The sequence below is a fragment of the Xenopus tropicalis genome, chromosome 7 (assembly GCF_000004195.4).
Source record: "Xenopus tropicalis strain Nigerian chromosome 7, UCB_Xtro_10.0, whole genome shotgun sequence".
Classification (NCBI taxonomy): domain Eukaryota; kingdom Metazoa; phylum Chordata; class Amphibia; order Anura; family Pipidae; genus Xenopus; species Xenopus tropicalis.
In genome coordinates this window covers 52909151-52929868 of record NC_030683.2, presented here as the reverse complement: position 1 = coordinate 52929868, position 20718 = coordinate 52909151, and the positions used below count along the sequence as shown (strand labels likewise).

Genomic DNA, 20718 nt, shown 5'->3' with positions numbered 1-20718 from the left:
ACTTCACAGCAAAAAATCCTTTCCGAATATTTAAACGGAACCTCCTTTCTTCTAAACGGAGTGGGTGCCCTCATGTCAGTTGGAAGGACCTACTGGTAAATAAAGCATTAGAGAGGATATTATATGATCCCCTTATATATTTATACATAGTTATCATGTCACCTCTTAAGCGCCTCTTCTCCAGTGTAAACAGACCCAACTTGGCCAGTCTTTCTTCATAACTGAGACATTCCATACCCTTTACCAGCTTAGTTGCCCTTCTCTGGACCCTTTCTAATTCAATAATGTCCCGTTTAAGCACTGGAGACCAAAACTGAACAGCATATTCTAGATGGGGCCTTACCAGCGCTCTGTAAAGGGGAAGAATAACCCCCTCGTCCCGTGAATCTATACCCCTTTTAATAAAGCTCAAAACCTTGTTTGCCCTTGCAGCTGCTGCCTGGCATTGCTTGCTACAGCCAAGTTTATCATCTACAAGGACTCCAAGGTCCTTCTCCATTATGGATTTGCCTAGTCCCATTAAAGGAGAAGGAAAGGCTAATAAAGAGCTAATCTCAAGCTGCAGGCATACCTTCAGTTGTCAACTTGTATAATAAAAGTCCTTTTCAAATTAAACATGAAACCCAAAATCATTTTTTTATTACCACATCCATAACCATTATAAAAGCATTAAAAAATCCCAGCTGTCAGTCATATATTGCCTGCCCCGCCTCTATGCCTTAGGCATAGAGGTGTGGCAGATAGTTACTTTCACTTTCAATTAAGAACTTCTTAGATGTTGCTGCTCTCCTCCCATTCCCCCTCCCTCCTCACCATGTAACTGTGTAACCAGTGCATATGCATGGGCATCAGGTCCCCCCATACTGGCACAGAAACAATATTTTGGCAGGATGCAATGCCTGCCTTGATTACAGTGTCCACAAAATGGCCTCTGCCTGTTTGCTGCAATTGTGAATTCCAAGGCTGAAGAAAAAAAGATTAAAATAATTTATGTAGTGTAAGTAAAGTTTATTTTGCTTGACAAACACAATATAAAACAATTTGGAATTATTTCTTAAGATGACAGGTCCCCTTTAAGTATCCCCATATTTCACCTGTTCAGATGATCAGAAGCCAAACAGGAAGAAAAAACGCTGAGCTGTGTAAAGAAAGTTCCCATAATGCCTCACTCCTGCACCAAGACCAAGTGTACATGCTCAGTTTGTAAGACTATGGGGCACATTTACTAATCCACGAATCCGAATCACGAATGGGAAAAAATCGTATTGGAAACGAAAATTTCAGAAGATCGTAAATATCACGAAAATGCTTACGAAAAAATCGTATTAGTCACGATAATATCGTATTGGTGATCCGAAAGTCACGAAATTTTCATACCGAACAATTGTAAACAGCGGTAAAACCTTTCCGATTTTTTCGTGCAAACGGACGAAAAAGTAGTGCGGCGTACGAAAAAGTCGTGCGCCATACAAAAATGTAGTGCGGCGTACGAAAAAGTCGTGCGGATGCCCGAAAAAATCGGCGGAAATACGCTTGGAGCGTTCGCATGAACGCTCGAGCGTTTGTGCTTTTGTAAATGTGCCCCTTAGAGTCAGCTTCATGTTGATTGGCTCAGATCCACATTCCTAAGGGGGGAATGAGTTCTTAGCATTCTTGAGGGAGCAGGAGAGAGCAGAGAGCTGCGTATCTCTGGCACATGAATTACAGACACAAGAAATCTTTTGACAGAGAAGTCAGTGCAGCATTTCTGTGAGTGCTTATGGCTGTATTTACATAGACCTTTCTGATAAAGCTTACTTAGTTTTTACCTTTCTTTTTCCTTTAAGGGTATAAGTGTCTTGCATATTTTTACATCCCAGGTGCATGACCTTACATCTCATCTGCCACTTAGCCGCCCAGATTGCCAGTTTGTCAAGATCCTGCTGCAAGGATGCCACATCCTGGATAGAATTGACTGGTCTGCAGAGTTTTGTTTCATCTGCAAACACTGATACATTACTTATAATACCCTCCCCTAAGCCATTTATGAACAAGTTAAACAAAAGTGGACCCAGTACAGAACCCTAAGGGACCCCACTGAGAACCATTAACAACCACCCTCTGTACCCGATCCTGTAGCCAGTTTTCTATCCATGTGCAAACAGTGGACAGCTGTTTCTTAAAATATTTAGTTCACTTAATTGTAGGGCAGTTGTGGTGGGTACACCTTCAAGTTTACTTAGGGCAGTGGCACACAGGGAGCTTAGTCGATGGCGATAAATCTTCACTACCATGGGCGACTAACCTCCCCGACATGCCATCCCACCAGCAAGAATGTAAATCGCCGGTGGGATGACATATGCATCGCTTCGGTCGTCCAATATTGTTGGGTAGCTTCAGCCACTGCTTCAATAGGAACATCTTTTGCACACTTCTGTTATTCTTCTTCTCAGGTCTGTTACTCACAGAACATTAACACTGTACTACAATTTGAACGTTTTCACCCACAATCTTTAAGGTGCTCCATTCCATATACACAATTCTCATGAGCCAAAAAGGATAAGCAAAATGACAAATTGCTTTAAAGCAGGGTTGCCCAACCTTTTTTTTTTTTTTTACCTGTGAGCCACTATCAAATATAAAACGAGTTGGGGAGCAATACAAGAGTGAAAAAAGTGATGTGATTGGCTATTTTGTAGCCCCTATATGGACTGGCAGCCTATAAGAGGTTCAGCAACATGTTGCTCCCCAGCCACTGGTTGGTGATTGCTGCTTAAGAGAGAAAGGGTATTCTGAATATATATTGGAGAAGGGTTTACCACTAGGTACAAAATTAGGGAAGAACTTCTATGTTCTTCCAAAAAAATCTAAATAACATGAAAACAGGATGTTTTGTCAGTAATTTCTTCACTGTTAGTAAATGGCAGCTAAGTCATCCACAAACATTGGAACTAAAGGTTGCCACACACGCACTGATATTATCTTACGAATATTCGGTGTGTGTGTAAGGCAGATCGACGAAACGACCAATATCACAGGAGTGTCAGCCGGGACGAAAGATTTTGCTTGGGAGCCGTAGAAGGTGCCCAAGCAAAATCTGCATTTAGGGCTGAATTGTCAGGTTAAGGTAGAATTCCTATTGTTTCTACCTCCATATCTGACAATTCAGCTCTAAACGGCAGTGGAGGGAATGAATGATCTTTCCTGTGACCAATTGTCGTTATTGTAAGGTGTATGGCCCCCTTTACTCAATTCCTATTTATCTAATGTACCAGCATTTCAACAACCCTTAATGGCATATAAAAGGGCTAGTTAGGAGTTAAAATATAAACTTTTTAAAAGCTGACATTGGCACCTTATAAAACAGCATCTGACCCAATTTCTACCTTACCCAAAATGTGGCACCTTTTCCTAAATTGTACTCAGCAATTAAAAGTATTTTTCCAATTCTGGTAAAAAAAATATGATATGCCGTTATTACAGATGTGAATCCTCTGCTGCTTCACAGCATCAGGATGTTTTTTTTTTTAAATAGCATTTATGATTATAAAGTGCAAGTGGGATAAAAAAATCGACCTGACCAAACAGGTCCGCACTTGCACTGGTGGAAAAGCTCAGAGGGCTCATGTTCTTGTTTTGTACAGTTTGTGTAGTTTAGGAATTCAGGTAATTTCTGGCCACGCAGTGCCGCGTAAAATCTAGCAGTTGCTACGGGCTTCTAACATAGGGACTGAAAGACAAGTTAGTTAATACAAACAGCTCCTAAGCGCCAACATATTCATATTCTTCTAGTCTTTTGCCCTGTACTGAAAGGAACATGAACCTTTAGCTCCCTAAATTTGTTGATCGATCAACAAATGTAGATTTGTTGCACAGAAAGTGCTGAATAGTTGCAGTAATGTGATCTCTGTTGACACAAGGCCACTGATCACAGCCCGCCTGTTATCACGTTGCACAGTACTCCAGTGTAGGACTTTATCTACTCCGACTTCCCCGTCGCCCCCTCCCTTGCAGCCTTAACTACGTGCGCAGCAGCTCTCAGCTAGTGGCGTCCAATTCTTAGCCCCGCCCCGGTTTTTCCTTGTGCGTCACTATGGAATGTATCAGTAGAGTGGGGAGAGAGCCGGCTCCTTCCTGTTCTGTCAGCAGCTGGAGAAGGGGCATGGAAAAGGGCAGTCACACAGGTACTATTATGGGCTTATTTTTCGTCGGAGATAAGGGTTGGTTTGTACGTTTGTGCTGGGTGCGCTAGGCCGATGCACGGTATATTGAGCATTCTTCCCTTTTTGTCTGATGTCTAACTAAGGCTTCCCGATTGTGATTATCGCTGCTGGGCGGCCATTATGCACAAAGCTGGTGGAACTTACTATCCCTACCCAGCTGTTAATATACGCTATGGCTTTTCAGCCGGACCTACTCTGGCTGAGCGGAGTCTTAAAATGGCGTCATAGTGCTGGTTTTGTGACTAATAAGCAAATAGAAAGTGAATGCAGATCTGTGGCGCTCTCCAAGGGCTTGTACTGGGGATTTGCCAGGGTTTGTGACTTCTCCACAATAGAGGGCATGCATATGGCTGAGCACTTGGTGTCCCTTTCCTGGAGTCAGGCGGTGCAACAGGCTGAAAATCGCTCCTCTTCCCTGGCAGCCCTTCAGAAACTGTTCGCCATGAATAGAAACTCGCAGGTGTAGGTTCCTGCATCTTTGTACCATAGAGAGACTTTATGGTTTCATGCCATTGCTTATTATACACACTATAGGAAGGAACAATTTGATACATAATAAGCAAACTAGGAAAATGTAGAAATATGTTTAATATCTTACAATACTAAGATCGATAATACAGCTCAGAAAGATCAGTGTTACACATGGGTACAGTAAGCAACTTTGCAGTTGGTCTAAATGAGGATCTATATCTTTTTTTATGTTTTTGCATTTTGTCCCCCTCTGCAGTTTAAATACAGGTTGAATATGACAGAGTATTATTATTATTGATATTGCTTATATTTCTGCTTAGGCACTTATAACCATCCTTATTTGAGCAATTGAACTTTGTCCATGCCACACTTTCACCTGTTAGTACTAAACTATACACAGCTGTACAATCTGTGGTGTCTGTATGATGGTAGTTTGGTGCAGAAACCCACAATTCTGTGGCATATGGCATATAAAAGTTTTAACAGTGCTAACAGATTGTTAGGTTATTCTACAATAGAGAGTTCCCTAAAAATGGTTAAAGTTGCAGTGAAACTGTTACAATGATGTACAGGCTGATATGCAAGACACTGCTTGCTTGGGTTTTTTTTGTGTTTTCTGTGTTATATGTTTGTTGTCTCACTAGGTGGGGGTTTAACTGCCATAGAACAAAGAATGTATGGTGTCAGCTGTCAAAGTTCTGACTGGCACACATGGTAGATTCTACTTTTCCATATTCCATTTCCTGCTAAGGGAAAATGTATTGTATAGCAATACTTAGTGCCAGATGTAGCAGCCAATGGTATAAATTACTACACTGTTGCTGGGGTACCACTTACCCTCTATATCAGTCAGTGGCTTGAATGACAGAGTGAGATGAATATAAGTACAATTGCTAAAACCTATTAAAAATTAAAATTCTGGCTTTATTTGCTTTCGCATGCCAGAAATACCATATTTTTGATAGACTTGTTTTGTATTACTTGCTTGGTTCTTTTGTTTTTTAAAAACCACAACAGTCTTTCTTGCCTTTTTGAGCTTAACCGAAACTGGACTTTTACAAACAAATGCCTTTTCTTTTAAGGGGATGTAAAGTTATGCAAAAAAGTTACTCATTTTTCTAGATAACAGGCCCATACCTGTAATATATTTGATAAGTTTAACATTTATGCCAGTGGTCCACAACCTTTACCTTACATGTAAGCTAAAGTCAAATGTAAAAAGACTTGGAGAGCAATACAAGCACCATAAAAGTTCATGGAGGTGCCAAATAAGGGCTACGGTTGGCTATTACGTGGCCTCTATGCACACTATCAGCTTACAGGAGGCTTTATTTGGTAGTAAATCTTGTTTTGATTCAACCAAAACTTGCCACCAAGTCAGGAATTAAAAAATAACTACCTGGTTTTGGGGCCGATCGTGTGGGTTAAAAGATTTTGATCGGGCGCCATAGAAGGCGCCTGTGCAAAATCTGCCTTCAGTGCTGAATCTGTAAAAGGAGGTTGAAATCCTATTGTTTCTACCTCCATATCTGCTGTTTCAGCCCTGAACAATCGATAGTCGCACGAAAAATAGAAAATCGCCACGTGTGTGGCCACCTTAATAAGATTTGCACATAAATGTTTTCTTTCTATTCTGTACATGTAAAGTATTTTCTTTGAAACCAAAAAGTTCTATTGCATTATGTATGGCTGCTATCAGTCTTTGGGGTTCAGCCATCATTTTTTTGTTTATTTGTTAGTTATTATGATAATATAAATAACATGCCATTTAGAAATGGTGCGGAGTTTTTAAAAGTGTAGTTTTATCAAAATGTTATGGTAAATTGTTCTTGCTATTTCACACATGAGAAACGCCACGGAATGTTAGGGTGAAGATACATGGAGCTAATAGTAGCAGCTACTTGTCATGGCTACAAAAATAGACAATGCTGCTTGTGTACTGATTCTCTTACGTGTCTCTTCACCCTAATGCTGGCCATACACTAAAAGATCTGCTCTTTTGGCAAGGTGTCCAAACAAATGGACTTTCCCTGTTATGCCCACCTTGAGGTGGACAATATCAGATTGATCCACAATTGCATCACATTGACAGGATGCAAGACGGCAGGGCAGGGGCCATATCAGCATGCTGATGGGCTCTTTGCCCCAGTGGGATTTTTAAACCTTCCTGATTGACATATGGACGGTTTTCGGCCAGATATCAGTTGGGCAGGGCCATCTGAGGATCCCATGCAGGGACTTATAAGCTGCTAACTCAGACGGTCAGCAGCTTTTATTTGGCTGTGTATATCCACCTTTTTACAATTCTCTGTATTTGTTGCTTGCATTTTCTCAAGTGTGAAATTGCTGAAAATATTTGAGAATTGTGCAAGATTCATTATAGATTTTAAAGGTAAAGCAATGTTAGTATTTGCAAGTATTGTATCTGGACAATGGTGTCCCTATTGGTTTGGATGGAGCATAGTGGCTTTGAATCAATATTCAAATATTTTTACATGATTTTTTTTCTTAAACATTAATGTAAGACTTACAAAGAAGACTTAAAAACATTGAAGGCTACACAGCTTTGCTCTTATCTGCTATGAATGCATGTGCTCTGTAGCCCAATTTCAAACTTAATTATTCCCTCCATGGCTACTCAGTGTTTAATTTTTATAAACTGTAGGTGTGCTGCTGAAGCAAATGCAGCTTGTTTATTAACACAGGGTAATGACAAATTATATTTTCAAGTATACAAACACTTTTACTGGTTGATGTTACTTGTCCTTTAAATTAAAAACTAATACATACTGACTAAGTCTTGTCATTAAAAGTATATAAATTCTGTGTCTTTGTATCCTTATGTATCTGTTTCTTTTGAAGGGTTGAGAAAAATGGATTTGCACCAAGATCATCAATTCAGCAGCCAGGATCCACTTTCTAAATGTCTCCAAGCTAAAAAGGAATTGGAATCTGCCATTTCAGCAGTACTGAAAGCAGAGCAGCAAGTTAAGGAAAATGGAAGAGAGGTACTTCAAAGTTTGAGAAAAGAATTTGCAGCACCCATACAGCAGAGAAGTTGTGAAACAGCAAAAATATGACATGCAAAAATCTCACTTTGCCTGGCCTTCAGGCTTGGACTCCCCCTCCACAAATGCTTTTGTCTCACGACAGGGCAGATATCCCCACAGCCTGGGAACCCTTGGCCTAAGTTCTAGTTTAAATTATGGGCTGGGCCCTCTTTAACTCTTTTATTGGTTACTGATTGTCTTGTATGTTTAACGTATACACCAATTTATTGTACAATGCTCTGAAATATGTTGGCATTATATAAGTGATGATGATAACACGTTTAAGGTCAACCATTGTTGCATGTTCAGTTTTTGATGTAAATTTACATAATGAATGATTGACATTTAATTCCAAATATCTGATGCTTTCCTCCTTTCCTTATTTTTGTTTCTGTAATTAAGATTACTATACCTTAAGGCTACCAGCTTGTTTTCTGGTGTAGCTATAAACTGAACAATGCACAAGATATAGCTTATTTTATACACTCTTAAAATCTATGACGTTTGTTCTTTTGCTGTTATTTAGTAATAAATGCCTAAACTTTAAAACCTTTCTTTCTTTTTAGTTGAAGTCTCAAGTCCACTCATGCATTAGTCGTCACTTGGAGTGTCTCCGCAGTCGGGAAGTATGGCTCTTAGAGCAAGCAGACCTTATTCAACAGCTAAAGGAGGAGGCATTGCAGCAGCAAGTTCAGCAACTTTACTGGGTAAGAGTGAAACATTTTTGTACTTTTTTTTTTCTTTATATAATGTAATATTAGATAGATTTGCTGTATTTTATACAACATTTCTTTCTGTGCCTTTTATAAAATATCTTTCCAGTATTATTCAGTAGTGTATTTTTCTTGTTAAAGACAAATCATCCCCAGAATACACACAGCATTGTTTAGTGCAGCAGCTGTGCAAGGCCATGAATCTGAAGTTTGGCTGTACACTTAGATCGCTCACAAGTGCTGGGTCATATCAGGCTGATCATATTAAGGGCCTACAGAAACTCATCAGAAAGTAATAGGTTTTACAAATTTTTGGTCAGAACGTAATCTGACTGGCCTGTACATGTGCCAATAAATTGCTTGTTATGGGTTGTTTTATATCTGTATAATGACAGATGGGGTAATATTAAAATTTTAGCAGTGTTGATGTTTGTTGGAATTAAATTTGAGGCTGATGCTGCATTGTGAGGTGTATATAAGCCCTTTCCTTACTTTAAATCCAGAGTTTCTTTATTATTTCTCCTGTTTTTTTTTAATTTGTTATTACATTACATACTTCCCATCTGTTACATGTGTTAACCAAAGTTTTTAAGACCAATTAATACTTTTTTTTTCATTTGTTTTGACTATATTTACAGTTGCTGGGGCAGTTCAATTGCTTGATCCACCAGCTGGAAAATCCTCACAGTAATGATCTAGTCAATCAGATTTCTGTTTGTTTGGAAAGGTAAATGCAATGTATTTGGTTTAAAATGTCTAGCTTTGTCCTAAATATTGCAAGCTTCCTTGTTTACTATGATGCAAAAAGTAATATTGTATTTTTGTAGCTATCCAGAAGTAACTACATGTTAGCAAAAAGAGGGTTCTGTTTGAATGATGCATAATTTTTACTGTTAACACTTTGTTGCTAAGACACATTTATTTACAAGGTATGACTAAGTTTTTGTTTGTGGTTTCATTTTGTGACTCCAGGTTGGGTAGCCTTGCTCTTAAACCAGAAGAGTCCTCCACTCTATACTTTGAAGCAGATGTTCCCGTTCTGCGCCAAGCAATTACTACATTTGGATCCATTAAAACTTTGGTAAGAGTTGTTATGTTTACAATAATTTATCATTGTGCCTATGCACTCCGTTTTTCTGAAAATGTCATTAATGCTACGTATTATATTACCATTTCCTAGAATTCTGGTGAAGAAAAACAAGTTTCTTCCACTGCTGGACCATGCCCCTTTGTGAGTCAAAATCCATGGCTCATGAATAACTGTTTTGTTCCAGCAGCTGAACAGGTAAATCATGCTAACCTCAAACTTTCTTCAGCATAAAATATTTAATTCATATTTGCACCAAATGCTGTGTGTGAAAGGTTTATAAGAAAAAGCTCTATATGCAAAATAATGGCAATATCATCCCAGTGCTCAAACATTATACTAAGTCTTATTTGCCAGGTTTAAAAGACAGAAGAAACAAATAGAGAAGGGCCAAGAAGTCTGACTTAAATCAAAAGTATCTACATTAAAGGAACAGTAACACCAAAAAATGAAAGTGTATAAAAGTAACTAAAATATAATGTGCTGCTGCCCTGCACTGGTAAAAGTTGTGTGTTTACTTCAGAAAGTCTACTATAATTTATATAAATAAGCTGCTATGTAGCCATGGAGGCAGCCATTCAAAGGAGAAAAGGCACAGGCACATAGCAGATAACAGATAAAACACTATTGTATTCTACAGAGCTTATCTGTTATCTGCTATGTAACCTGTGCCTTTTCTAATTTTTTCCAGCTTGAATGGCTGCCCCCGTGGCTACACAGCAGCTTATTATATAAATTATAGTAGTGTTACTGTAGCAAACACACCAGTTTTACCAGTGCAGGGCAACAGTGCATTATATTTTTATTACTTTAAACCTCTTTCATTTTTTTAGTGTTACTGTTCCTTTAAGGAAAAATTAAAAAATGTAGTTTTACATACAAAGAAACATAGCATGTACAATATCTATTTTTTTCACAGAGAAGTGTTTAAGCATGAACGATTTGTAATATGACCTATGCTGCCTATGTGCGTGCCATATTTTGCCTGCCTGTGTGTGCGCCATACTCGGCTTGTTCTTTGCCTGTGGGAAGTGAACCTGGTAGGGGTTTGTTAGCATTTGGAAGTAGTCATTATATGGTTCCTAAGGTGTTTAATTATGTGCTGGGGGTTGCTGTTCTATCCACAGGGGAGGAAGAGAGACATATGGATTTAAGGGTATGACTTAAAATGACATAATAAACTTCTTTCACCTATAAATGAAGGGTTATATCCCCACAGAAGTTGGACAGCACTGCCCTATACCAAAAATAAATCTCATAGTCCTTTCAAGAGTATCAAACCATGCTTAAAATCCCTACATTAGTGTAATGTATAATATCCAAAAACTAGAAAAAGCAGCAGTTCATTTAAAATATCATGTGCAATGGTCTTTAGTTCAAAGATCTGCCAGCAATTCTTGTGTGTTATTACTAAATTAATTTTAATAAGTATTCAGTAGAATGTCTTGGTGTCATTTAAGGGAAAAATGGGAGGTTTTAACACCATACATATAACCAAATAACCTGAGTTAGCACAAACAGATACATTTGCTGACTGGTGTTAAATTATATTTACAACCACCTTTGAAGGGCAATTACACTGTGACGGAGGCCTGGCTTCAAAGGATTAAAAAAAATTGTCTTGATTGCAGTTCTCATATCCTTTTCCCCAGTTGACAACCCTAACAGATTGCTACATTTTGTGTGGGTTTTGTCCTGACAATAATCATGAAATCAGAATTTACAGTTTGAAATTCCTATATAGAATAAAGCATTTTCCTAAAAATGTTGCACCATTTAAGTGATATTGTATTGCTACTTCCATTTCACGCCTTCACTTTCTTAACTTGTTTCTGGAAGCTTGACAAATTCTTTGTTGCCTACTTCAAGATGTGAAAGACTTTTGCCGGAGCCAGTAAAAACCAAGCTGGCTTGTGTTGCAATGAAAGTCTTCATTCTTGAAACGTCCCATCTTGTGCAGGAAATTTTGGGACTGTGCATGTGCGTTCGCGAGGTGGGATGCTTCAAGATGTATGGATATAGAAGTGTGGCGCGGGGCTATGATGTTAGGAACAAGGAAGAACCAAATTAGAGTGAGAAAAGCTGTCACTGGTTCTTTAAAGTTGCTCAGGCAAAACTAATACAGTAACACTTAAATGGTGTAAAAACAATTAGGAAAATGCTTTGATCTATTTAAGAATTTCAAACTGTAGATTTTGATTTCATGATTGTTCCCCTTTAATTGTAAAGTATTTAAAATTGTTCATCTTTGTCTTGACTTAATATTTCATAGTGACTGGTTTTGTAGCTTAGCCTAGCATTTTTCTTCAGGATTTCAGACATAGTAATATAAGCTGAAAAAAGAAACACCTCCATCAAGTTCAACTTTTTATAGCAATATAAAACCTGCCTTACTGCTAGTTGAGGAAAGCATAACTGAATTCTAAGGGGCACAGAATAAAAATGGTTCTTTTCCTGTAAAATACAATGACAATATGCACTTTTTATATTGTAGCGACCTGTATCTGAAATGTGGAATACCCCGCTCTCTGATTGGCTGCAGCAAAAGAATTCATCTAACATCTCTCAGTGCTACACTCCATACATTCCAAGTCTTTGCACCCAGGACTGGCTTTTAAAAAACCATGCTGAGGAGCCAAATGAGGTACTTTACATTTTTTTTTAGAGTTAAGGAAATTGGCTAAATTTTTAAGGATTTAATATGCAATATGTATGCAATTTAATATGCAATTAACTGAAAATACTTTGTAGGCAGGTCATACCATCAAACCTCGAACAGCATAGATACTGGCACAGCAAGGCAATTATAAGCAGGTAAAACCTGCACTTTTATTTAGTTCACCCCAAAACGTTACTGTGTTGCACTAAATAAACGTGCAGGTTTTACCTGCTTATAATTGCCTTGCTGTGCCAGTATCTATGCTGTTCGAGATTGGATTGGAGGGTGCCGTTCCCTCTTGATACCGGGCACCAGGCTCAAGTTTTTCTTTTGGAGGAGCCAGGGTGTGCTGGTGAGTTTTTTTTTTTTTTTTTTTTTTATACCATCAAACCACCATGGTATAAATAAGTAATAATCCAAAGTTTGTGCTGGGAACACATGCACATTGGCAACATTTGCATCCTTTTAAAAGATCAGTAGTGTGATGGGGAGATCTCATCCACACATTCGGCATCCAAATATATTTATCAACCCCTTCATTTACAGCTACAAATGAGACTCAAATCTCTAGCTGCCTCCCAGAAATCTTCCAATTGGATGACTCCTCTCTCTCCTGCTCTGACCATATTAACACTACTGTCAAAACCTGTCACTTTTAATGCAATATTGCCAAAATCCATCACTTTCTTTCACAAGCAACAGTAAAGATGTTCATGCATGCTTTTATCCTATCCCGCCTAGACTAATCTAACCTGCTATTAACTGACCTCCCTAACTCTCTACCCGCTAGAGTCTGTATCAAATATTTGTGCCAGAATTCTTCTCTAATCCAAGAGAGTGCAGCCCCTTCCACTTCTGAAGACCTTATCTTGGCTTCTGATAAAGCAAAGAATAACTTCTCATAACCTTCAATGCTCTTCATTCTTACCTCCTCACTACATATCTTCTCTTGTGTTTTCCCACATTTCTGGCCACCTCCTCTCAGAGCAATCACTTTGTCACACTACCCACTGGCACTATTGTTTCCTTTCTCTTTTGCTGCTTCTTACATTTGTAATGCAATCATTGAATTCCTCAGAAAAGAGTTTCCCATATTCTCTTCAAAAAATAATCTTAAAAACCCTGGCATTGGCATGACGTTTGAACCAGTTCTGGAACTTATAATGTAGTGGCAACCACTGTATACTGCAGCATTCAACTTCCTCCAATGTTTCCTCTAAGCTGTGCCCTGTGTGTATTGATTCTGCTGAGCAGTACTGTTCTCTAAAAATGTGCACACAAGTTTTAAAATGTGCGTGCAAAATTATTTTTTGCCTCACATAGCCAAGGAGGAATTACAAGGAAACACTGAACCCACCCAATTAAATTGTAAGCTCTATAGGGAAGGAACCTCCTTCCTCTTGTCTCTTAGTACTTATTCTTTAATGTACTTAATATGTGGGTTTTTTTTCTATTATTCTGCTATAGAGTGCCATGTACATAAGTAGTGCTTTATAAATAAAAAAAAATATATACATGACTGATTTATACTGAATAAAGTGAAATATAGCCAGGATAACATCAGTGTGTGTATATACTGTGCTAATGCTTATCTGTTTAACCTATAGGAGTTAAGAAAACTCAAACCTAACATGGAAAAAATCTGGGGTCAGCTGGGAGAACTGAACAACTGGTTGCTGCAGTCTCAGCAGAAGGAGGATTTGAAACACAACAACTCCAGCTCTTCGTTCTCCATAGAAAAGCTTGAAGATGGAGACCTAGATAGTCAAGATCTAGAAGATATGGATTTGTCTGATTGGTTAATATCGCCTACAGTAACTGAAGATCCAACAGATGTGGCTGAAAAATGGAGAGCTGTTTTTAAAGCATTTGATGAAGATTACAAAATAAGTGACTGGCTACAAAAAGTTGAAGCGTGTGGCAATTGTTGTGGTGGTCAGACCTCATCACTAGAGATTGAAAACCTTGGTAATCTTAAGTGCCTCAATGAGCAAATTGGAGGAAAGAAAAATGTTAGCTCCAGCAATGATATGTGGCTTTTGCAATCCTCACAACCCGTGTTTAAACCACAAGATGTCTGCAAAGCAAATGAGCAATGCTCTACCTTTGCAGAGTGTGTGTGTGATGAAAGCTGTGAGAAAGAAGCTCTTCGCAAATGGCTTTGGAAAAAGGATGGAAAAGATAAGAATGGAGTACTGCAGAAACAAGGACAACATCTTAAAAACCGTGAGCCCGAAAAGGCAAAACCTTCCATTAGCATGTGGCTCCATCCCTGCAGAAGAGATGCAGAAAGCCTAAGCAGTACCCAGAAGACAGAAGAGAGTGATCCCTCTCTTAGGCATTTGATGAATTTGCTTGAAACTCCGTTGAGTAAATGGATTGCAAAGTCTAGCCAGACAGAGGAAAAAGCAAGCAAGGAAAATACACAAAGTAAATGCAGCCCCCTAGCAGAAACTCTATCGCCATTCCATCTGCCTCTGAATGCTGCTAGTTGGGTGTTGCCCTCAAAGAACACTGATAAGTTGGAAAATTTAGAACAGTCTGCTATAGAGGATAAGTGGTTGCTACGTAAAAAAGCACATGTAAGTTTCTGATACGGATTTTTAACTTTGTGCAGATTAGGTGGGAAGGTAGACTACTTACATACAGTTCTGTGAAAGTTAATATAGTTTAATCTATATCCCAATCAGTGTGTATGTATATAATATAAATTACACTGACACACACACTTACTTACAATTATACCTAGGACCCTAGTGGCAGTGCTTTGCTGGTGAAAGCAATACTCACCAGTATTTTCTAATTTGTCTACTTACATTGCTTAATGTTTTTAAGTACTTTTTTTTTTTTTTTTAAAGTAACTTCTGCATATATGATTTCATTTTTTAAATGTAATTTGTTTCTCTAGGACTATTATGGGCTTCCTAGTGTCTGTGACCTGTTTGCTTGCATGAAGCTAGCAGCTGATAAGGAGCAGTGGCTATACCGGTCTCCCTTGCAGGTAAGGTTATTTTAAAGGCCATGAACCATGAATAATATAGCTTTGCGGGAGGGGGGAAATCTCTTTCCAGTCCATACTTTGCTTCAAGACTCCATAAAGTGCTATGCGGCAATTCATTTAAGAAGTGCTGCGGCTAAAATGAAATCATTTTTAAATAAGCCCCTTTTCTACTTGTGTGAGGCAGTTGGTTGTCCACATGAGTGGTTTGTATTTGCATGGAGCATTTTACAAGGTAAAAATTGACAGTGAAGTAAATGTAACATGTCTTCCTACCCTGTGGCAAATTTTTGTTCTATATATCCCTTTTAAATACAGTACAGGTATCGGACCCCTTATCCGGAAACCCATTATCCAGAAAGTTCCAAGTTATGGAAAGGCCATCCCCATAGACTCCATTTTAATCAAATTATTCACATTTTTAATGATTTCCTTTTTCTCTGGAATAATAAGACAGTACCTTGTACTTGATCCCAACTAAGATATAATTAATACTTATTGGATGGAAAACAATCCTGTTGGGTTTATTTAATGTTTAAATGATTTTAAGTAAACTTAAAGCATAGAGATCCAAACTACGGAAAGCATAGAGATCCAAACTACGGAAAGACCCCAGGTCCCAAGCATTCTGGATAACGGATCCCATACCTTTAATAGTCTGTTATCTGGGATACATGAGATCTGGGTTTCTCTGGATTAGGGGTCTTTCTGTAATTTGGAACATCTACTAAAAATGTGACTTTATAAAACCCAGTAGGATTGTTTTCCCAATGTTTTATTAGTACAGATATAGGATCCGTTATCCAGAAAGCTCTTTATTTACAGAAGGCCATAGGCTCTATAATAATCCAGTGGTTCCAATTTTTTTTTTTAATGATTTCCTTTTCTCTGTAATAAATTTTTTGCCATTTTTTGCCTTAAAAAAACCCCATAGACTACAATGGGTGAAAAAAAACTTTGCATGGTTGCTGCAAAAAAAGCCCACTTGCATTTTGCTAATTTTCTGGTGAAGCCAAACGGGATAGATTCGCTCATCACTCAGTACCTTATACTTGATTCCAGATAAGATATAATTAAAACTTATTGGAGACAAAACAATCCTATTGGGTATATTAGATGTTTTAATTATTTTTAGGTACTTGTGTACAGAGATCCAAATTACAGAAAGATCCCTTATCCAGAAAAACCCAGGTTTTGAGCATTCTTGATAATAGGTCCCATACCTGCACAGATAAAGTTGAAATGACATTCCCATATTTTGTTAAATTACTTATACTTAATTTGTACTTCTGTACTGTTAAAGTAAACTTGATGCTGTACATAGAGGACAAAGAATGTAGAATTACTGGGGGATGCCACTCTCCAGTAATTCTAATTCTCACACAAGCACTATTCTTCCAGAAATAGACGGGCTCAGGGTACTTTTATTCTTAGCCCTGCGCACCATACTATTTTGGAGCCCCAGTATTTTCTGCAAGTCAGCATGTGTGGTACAGACAGTGTTTACTGACTTCTGTCCTTCACAAACACAAAGGATGCTAGGGTAGAGTATGGAGGCTAAAGCACGCCAGTGCATTTTTTGAAGAAGAGCCATGCAGCCCAAGATCTAAAGCAAGCTGCTAGAATTATGAAGGGGGTGCCTAACAACTGATATAATAATGATATTTTTCTGTCTATTTGCAGATGTGATTTCCCTTGTGAACTCTAGATCCCAAGCTGACATTATTGTTAATGACGCACAATCACCGATCTTCGTGGCAAATAATTTTTCAACATGCTTTTTTTTTTTTTTTTTTTTTTGCCATAAAGATTGTGTACTTTTAGCATGTAAAAATAATGTGACGTTTGAGGTGAAGCAGATCCCTTAACAGACTGTGAACTATTTACTACTGAGAGTTAGTAACATAAGTAAAACTGCACCGGACCCTTCAGCACTTTCTAGTTTCCAATACAGAGATAATTTTTCAATCATCAGAAATTTAAAATGACACAGTTCCCTCTATAAAGCAGATCATTTTCTTCTGCTTCAACATTTACTTTTGTGGGAAAAACTTTAGGTATTTGAATTCCAGCTATCCCTCTGCTTAGTAACATTGCATTGAATTAAAGAGATTTTATGTGGTCCTAAACTATTGCCTTTAAATTGCTAATATTTTATATTTCCCTGCCAATTTGTTTATTTTCATGAACCTTGTCTCCAAATGGCATTTTTTTTAAATGAGACATTTTAAAGCATTAGATCTGCAGGTTTAGCTTAAAATTGCTCAGATGTACAGACTTCTGGTCATGTGATTTTATTTTTTTAAAACTTAATATTGGTAGGCATATACGTCTGTTCAGTCAAGACTTTATCGTCATGACCTTAATCATTTTTTTATGCCTGATCATAAATTTAGCCATTTGATTATGGCTTTCTCTTGTTAAAAGGGTGAATTTGTACTGTTTTAGATTTCTCTTTAAATAAAAACTAATCTAAATGATTGAACAAATCTGAGCTAAAACTTCAGAGACAACAGTAGGCACTCTCCACAATCCAATAATGTCTCATCAGTGGAAGTTGTTGAACATTTTTTTCATAAGGAAAATGAGAAGTATGGTAAAGTAACCATGCACCTCATAAAACTCTTTTATGGTCAAAAAAATACAGATTTGTCATTTTTTTAAAACAACAGTAATGATAAATCTAGATATGTGAGAAATGGACACATTACTCACCTTATTGCCAAATTCTTACCTGTATTTGCTGAAATTCCATTTTCTATGAAACTTGACCAGCATAAACAGTAGGGTAAGACTGTAACAATGTATGGTTACAGCAACGTGCTAGAGCTCTATGTATTCTGGGCTTTTTGCTGGAAACATAAATGTTCATTTTTTTTTTTTTAAGTATGAAGGCACATCTCTGCTTTTTGGAACTTTCATTTTTTTTTTTGTATGTTAAACTGATATTTTTCCTTGATTTGAAGTCTAACCTCTGAAACCTTTGGGATTTATCTTACACCTTTAAACATACATTCAGTAAGTTTGCTGGAGGAAATCTCACTTTATGTTTAGCTTTTTGCACAGACTAATGGGAACATGGCAATTGCTACAAAGGGGGGGTACATTTCAAACTCGTCTTAAAAGGGTTATAGCCCTTTTTCTATACAGAATATCAATGTCACAGATTCCTTTCAGCATAAATGAATGAGGGGTCTGTCATTTCTCTGGGTTGGTTTCCATAAAAGTGATTCCATATGTCTCATCTGTTGCACAAATTGGACTGACTTATGTTTAGCAGATCTGCGGAGTATTTTGGCTAAAACCAGAGGCGCGTAGCACCGGAACCAGTATTTGTGGTAAACCTTTTAACTGGCAGACGACTTCTTTAAATTAGTGAAAGGACTCTAACATCAAATTTGAAATAAAAAAACAAACAAACCTATTTCTAATTAGAAGAGATGTAACCCCTTGAATTGTTATTAACCCTTTTTGCGCCACTTCTCTTTGATATTGGTTTGCCAATATTTACATAGCAAGGCCCATATGAAAGAGGAACCTAGCGTGTATGATGCTGGCATATAAATACTGTTGTGCCAACACCATAGTTTGTACAGCTAGGGCAACTAAAAGGGTTAAAGGAGGCACACTGCTTATTAGTCCTTGATCTTGGGTATATTGTTCCTGTATTAGACTTAGATAGTTCTTTTCTTTTGAAATATGAAAGTGAATGCCTTAGCTGAGTCAGTGTTGCATCTGCTGTATACACTTATACATTACTATATGCAGAGGAGTGCAATCCCTATTTAATGGTCTATTTAAAGAAAATAAATGCATTGTGTTTGTTTTTTCTGGAACATCTGACAGCATGCAGGAATACGTGTAGCCAAGTTGCTTTGGAAGCTATTATTTTATTTGTTTTTAATGTTTAGCTTTTGAATCTATATTTTTTTTTTCAGTGCTTAATGTCTGTACCCAGTTTGTTAAAGGGGGAGTTCACCTTTAAAGCAACTTTTCCGTTGGTCTCCATTGTTTATTTTGTATGTCATATGAATCGTAAGAATTCATTCCCTTTCCAGCCTGCAACTATGCTACATGGTTAAGAATTTCAGAATAATTTTAAAACACATAAAAAATGGAAGACTGATTGCACATTGTGTTTGAATAGAATGCAGACAGTTTTAAGGTGAACTGTCCCTTTATGTAATGGGGTATGCCACCAAGGTGCATACAAAATGTAGTTGATATGACTTAATATTGACCAGTATAATCTGCAACAAAGTATTACTTTTTTTGTTTTAAGATGCAACAATATTAATGTTCAACCATATTACTTAAGCTAGCAATACATTTAATTTCATATGTCCCATTAAAGATTTAACAGCAATACAGCTGTCTGGTGTTTTTCATTTTCAAGTTACAAAATCAGTTATATTGCTGGAAAAGTGTAGGTTATTTAGCAGTTCTGGGATCCCCTTATATTCCCCCAAATCTCTTGGATCACTTATCGAACCAACCTTTTTCATAAATGGCAGAGTAGCCAAAAGGAAAGTGGTGCGACCCCTGTAAGTTTGTACACAGACTGCCTGCCCCAGACAATTCAAACATGGGGTCAATTGCATCAAAATCTTTACAGCTTCTTTGTCAGAAATTGATTTTAATGGAAAGTTGTCCCCTCTAGTAGTGATGTAGGGGTTCACCCTTTGGTTAGGGTTGAAATTTGCAGGGTTGGGTGCTGGTCAGACTGGGAAAATACAATTTCTCTGCACCTGAAAGAAGCGTTTCTGGGTCCTAGAATTGCAACATTTTATGGATTAGGTTCAGTTGTGGGTTTTGTTTTCTTTTTCTGACCCACACATCACTACCCTCCAGACTGAGTGTGCAGCTTTTATTCGCTATGCATGGCCATCTTTAGAATTCAGTCCTAGATTTGCTAAATACCTAGTTAGTCCAATAAAAATCCTGGAATAGGAAATATTTGTTATTAACTATATTGTATGATTAGCAGGAGATACCAGTACCTTGGTTAATAGATGAAAACTATCACGCAAGTTATCAGTGCAAATGAGATTACAGTTGCAGTGGATGCATGTTTGCCTTGCAGCACTTGAGTTCAATTCAGGCTTAGGAACAATTTGCAAGACATTTTTATATTGTCCACGTGGGTTTCTTCTAGGCACTTATGGGGAGGTTAACTGGCTCCTGCTGAAAATGACTTATTAGGTACCTTAGCTCCAGTGGGGCAGGTAATTGATGTGACTGATATCTTATCTCTGTAAAGCCCAGCAGAATATCATGATACTGTATACATGATGATAATAGATAAGCACAGGAGCACCACATTTTACAGACTGGTACATTTTAGAATTACAACTGAAGAGTAACACAGTCAATATGAAATGACAAGCAATGATCCCTCTCACTTTTGTTTTTCCCCTAACATTGCAAAGCTTTTCTAAGAGTAAAAATGCACCTTCTCATTTCAGTTGTGCCCTTCCCAGTTATCTTCTAACTTTACACAACCCTTTTGTACTTCCTTTATTATATTTTCATGTTTTA

At 37.7% G+C, this 20718-nt stretch overlaps 1 protein-coding gene across 1 annotated transcript; it reads left to right on the top strand.

The window, feature by feature from the left end:
- Positions 1-4002: 4002 nt before the first annotated feature.
- Positions 4003-19548, top strand: ncoa4 (nuclear receptor coactivator 4). The gene is made up of 10 exons (XM_002940445.5): positions 4003-4163; positions 7536-7681; positions 8290-8430; positions 9075-9163; positions 9409-9517; positions 9617-9721; positions 12018-12167; positions 13790-14764; positions 15091-15183; positions 16864-19548. Exons 1-10 carry the CDS (start codon positions 4073-4075, stop codon positions 16867-16869), a joined length of 1905 nt encoding a protein of 634 aa, XP_002940491.3. The 5' UTR covers positions 4003-4072; the 3' UTR covers positions 16870-19548.
- The last annotated feature ends 1170 nt before the right edge of the window (positions 19549-20718 follow it).

Coding starts and splice junctions, on each gene's coding strand:
- ncoa4 (XM_002940445.5), top strand. CDS start 4,073: ATGGAATGTATCAGTAGAGTGGGGAGAGAGCCGGCTCCTTCCTGTTCT. Junction 12,168..13,789: donor ATGCTGAGGAGCCAAATGAG/GTACTTTACATT, acceptor TTTAACCTATAG/GAGTTAAGAAAACTCAAACC. Junction 14,765..15,090: donor TGCTACGTAAAAAAGCACAT/GTAAGTTTCTGA, acceptor TTGTTTCTCTAG/GACTATTATGGGCTTCCTAG.